The 2,617-nt window shown below is 42.3% G+C and overlaps 1 protein-coding gene across 1 annotated transcript; it reads left to right on the top strand.

The window, feature by feature from the left end:
- Positions 1–962: 962 nt before the first annotated feature.
- Positions 963–1,691, top strand: LOC309544770 (uncharacterized protein; the record flags this gene model as incomplete). Its single annotated transcript, XM_082243744.1, has 1 exon — positions 963–1,691. The coding sequence occupies one exon, from the start codon at positions 963–965 to the stop codon at positions 1,689–1,691; it is 729 nt and encodes a 242-aa protein (XP_082099870.1).
- Positions 1,692–2,617: the final 926 nt, after the last annotated feature.

Below are 2,617 nucleotides of genomic sequence, written 5' to 3'. Positions count from 1 at the left end.
GGATTTCCTGTACAGTTTAAGGGGGAGCCTATACTACCATCATCATTGATATAAATTGTGATGTCCAAGAAAGTAATGGAATTAAAATCCGCATTGGTGGTGAATTTCATATTATAGGGATTGATAGACATCTTGTGGAGAAAGTTTTGCAGTTCCAATTGGATGTATCCCCAGATAAAAAAGATATCATCGTGGCTCCTGGGCAACTGTGGGGGAGGGGTTCCCTGTGAGGAAGTTGGCTCACAATATGATTGGAGTCTTCCCAGATCCATAGTGCAGACACAGAACGGCCCTTACACCTCTCAGCCAGGACAAGAAGCCTCCATCTTCCACCGGGGACACGGAGGAGAGACAGAGAAGATCCTAACACAGGTCAGAGCAGAATCAGCTTCATGTCTACAGTCTGCACATTGCAGGCCTTGGACCCCCCACAAGGTGGAATGACACTTTAAGGGGAACGTTCCCCTGATTGTGGACACTTGTGAGCAGGAGGAAGAGAAGCCGAGAGTTGGGAGAGATTTCCCCCTTCATGTCCGGTCACCGTGCTGGGAAGAGTCAGAAGTCACCCAACCATAGAAGAGTCATCAGAGGAGCTCCACATCAACCTCCAGGACACCATCAGCCAGATGGATTGATGAACCTTTTTTTGGTCATGCTTGTCTTGTAACAACAATACAACAAAGTTACATGAGAAGCAAGCCATATGGATGTTATAAGTGACTGAAAGTCTTTATTGCAGTTCACTGGAAGATTCACACAGGACACAAGACCTATCCGTGTTCCAAATGTCATGAAGGTTTTGAATGCTCTTCAACATTGATCCAACCTCAGAGGACAACAAACGAGAAGTAATTTTAGTGCTCTGGAAGTGACAATGTCTTTACTGTAAAGTCCAACCCATGTATATATGAGAAGTAATTTCAGAAGATATTTCTTGTTTGGAATGTGATAAAGGTTTTACAATGGAGGCAAAAGTTATAACACACCAGAAGGTTCACAATGGAGAGAAGCCATATCCATGTTCTGAATGTGATAAAACTTTTACATTGAAGTCAAATCTTGTCAGACACAAGAGGATTCACACTGGAGTGAAGCCATATCAATGTTCTGAATGTGGCAAAGCTTTTATAACCAAGAAAGAGCTTATCGGACGCCAGAGGATTCACACTGGAGAGAAGCCATATCAATGTTCTGAGTGTGACAAAGCTTTTACACAGAAGTCCCATCTTATCACACACCAGAGGATTCACACTGGAGAGAAATCCTATCAATGTTCTGAATGTGGCAAAGCTTTTACACACAAGTCACATCTTATCAGACACCAGATGATTCACACTGGGGAGAAGTCATATCAATGTTCTGAATGTGGCAAAGCTTTTATACAGAAGTCAGAGCTTATCAGTCATCAGAGGATTCACACTGGAGAAAAGCCATATCAGTGTTCTGAATGTGGCAAAGCTTTTATACAGAAGTCAGAGCTTATCCGACACCAGAGGATTCACTTTGGAGATAAGCCATATCAGTGTTCTGAATGTGGCAAAGCTTTTATACAGAAGTCAGATCTTATCATACACCAGAGGGTTCACACTGGAGAGAACTCATATCAGTGTTCTGAATGCGGCAAAGCTTTTACAGTGATGTCAAACCTTATCAGACACCAGAGGGTTCACACTGGAAGGAAGCCATTTTAATGCTTTGAATGTGATAAAGATTATACAGTAAATGCTGTGCTAAGTATCACCAGAGGATTCATAAGCTTCAGCTGCAGAGAGGAATCTCTGGAAGGAGGAATAATAAAGGATTTGTGGGTGTCCCATTCGTTTCACAGCCCCAATGCCATCCCACAAGCTAGGGAAGACGTGAAAAGATAAAATGTGACTTTAGAAAAAAAAAATAAACTAAAATCTGTGAGCAAACTGGAATGTAATGATTGGATGCACTAACTGTATTGCTTATGTCCATCAGACCCACACCTAGCAGGCCTGTAAATATTATACCTTTTTTTATTTTTATTTTTTCAGATAAGTATCAGTGACTGAACTGTTTTCCTCATGATTCTCATCTTTTTATTTTGTTTTTTATGGAGCTTTGACTGAACATGTAATGCATTTTCATCATTTACTAACTGAGCTGTGTTCCCAAGTGTTTTCTTCCTTGCCTGGGCTAATACATGTCCACCACTGCCTCAGTATCCGAGGCTAGGTTGGGATACAATGGCATCTTGCCAAGCCTCAGTGGGAGAGTCCCTTCCAGGTTCTTCTGACAGTTGATACACCACATGCCAGGCTTTGGGGCTCCAGCTATGCTCACCTTATCCAAACTTCCTCTCCCATGATCAATGCCTCCTTTCCATGTTTCATCTCCTCTCATGGATGACAGCTTTGCAGGCAGGTCTGTGGTTGAGACACCAGCTAGGGAGAAGTCTCTGTTCAGTAAGAAAGTAACTTTCTAAGCTGCTGTAGGCCTTCAACACTGACTTTCTGCTGTTTATGGGATGCATTTAACAGTACCATTTAATTTCGGCTGGCTACTTTGTGTTACATTTGGTTCTACTGAAAGTCTCAGGGATTCCATCTGGTGAAGAAAGAATGTCCTTGATATCTTCTTCCTCTGTCCA

The sequence above is a fragment of the Pelophylax lessonae genome (genome assembly GCF_965119305.1).
Source record: "Pelophylax lessonae genome assembly, chromosome: 1".
In the NCBI taxonomy this organism is placed as follows: Eukaryota; Metazoa; Chordata; class Amphibia; order Anura; family Ranidae; genus Pelophylax; species Pelophylax lessonae.
The sequence above is the reverse complement of the archived record's forward strand: the minus strand, read 5'-3'. Positions and strand labels throughout refer to the sequence as shown.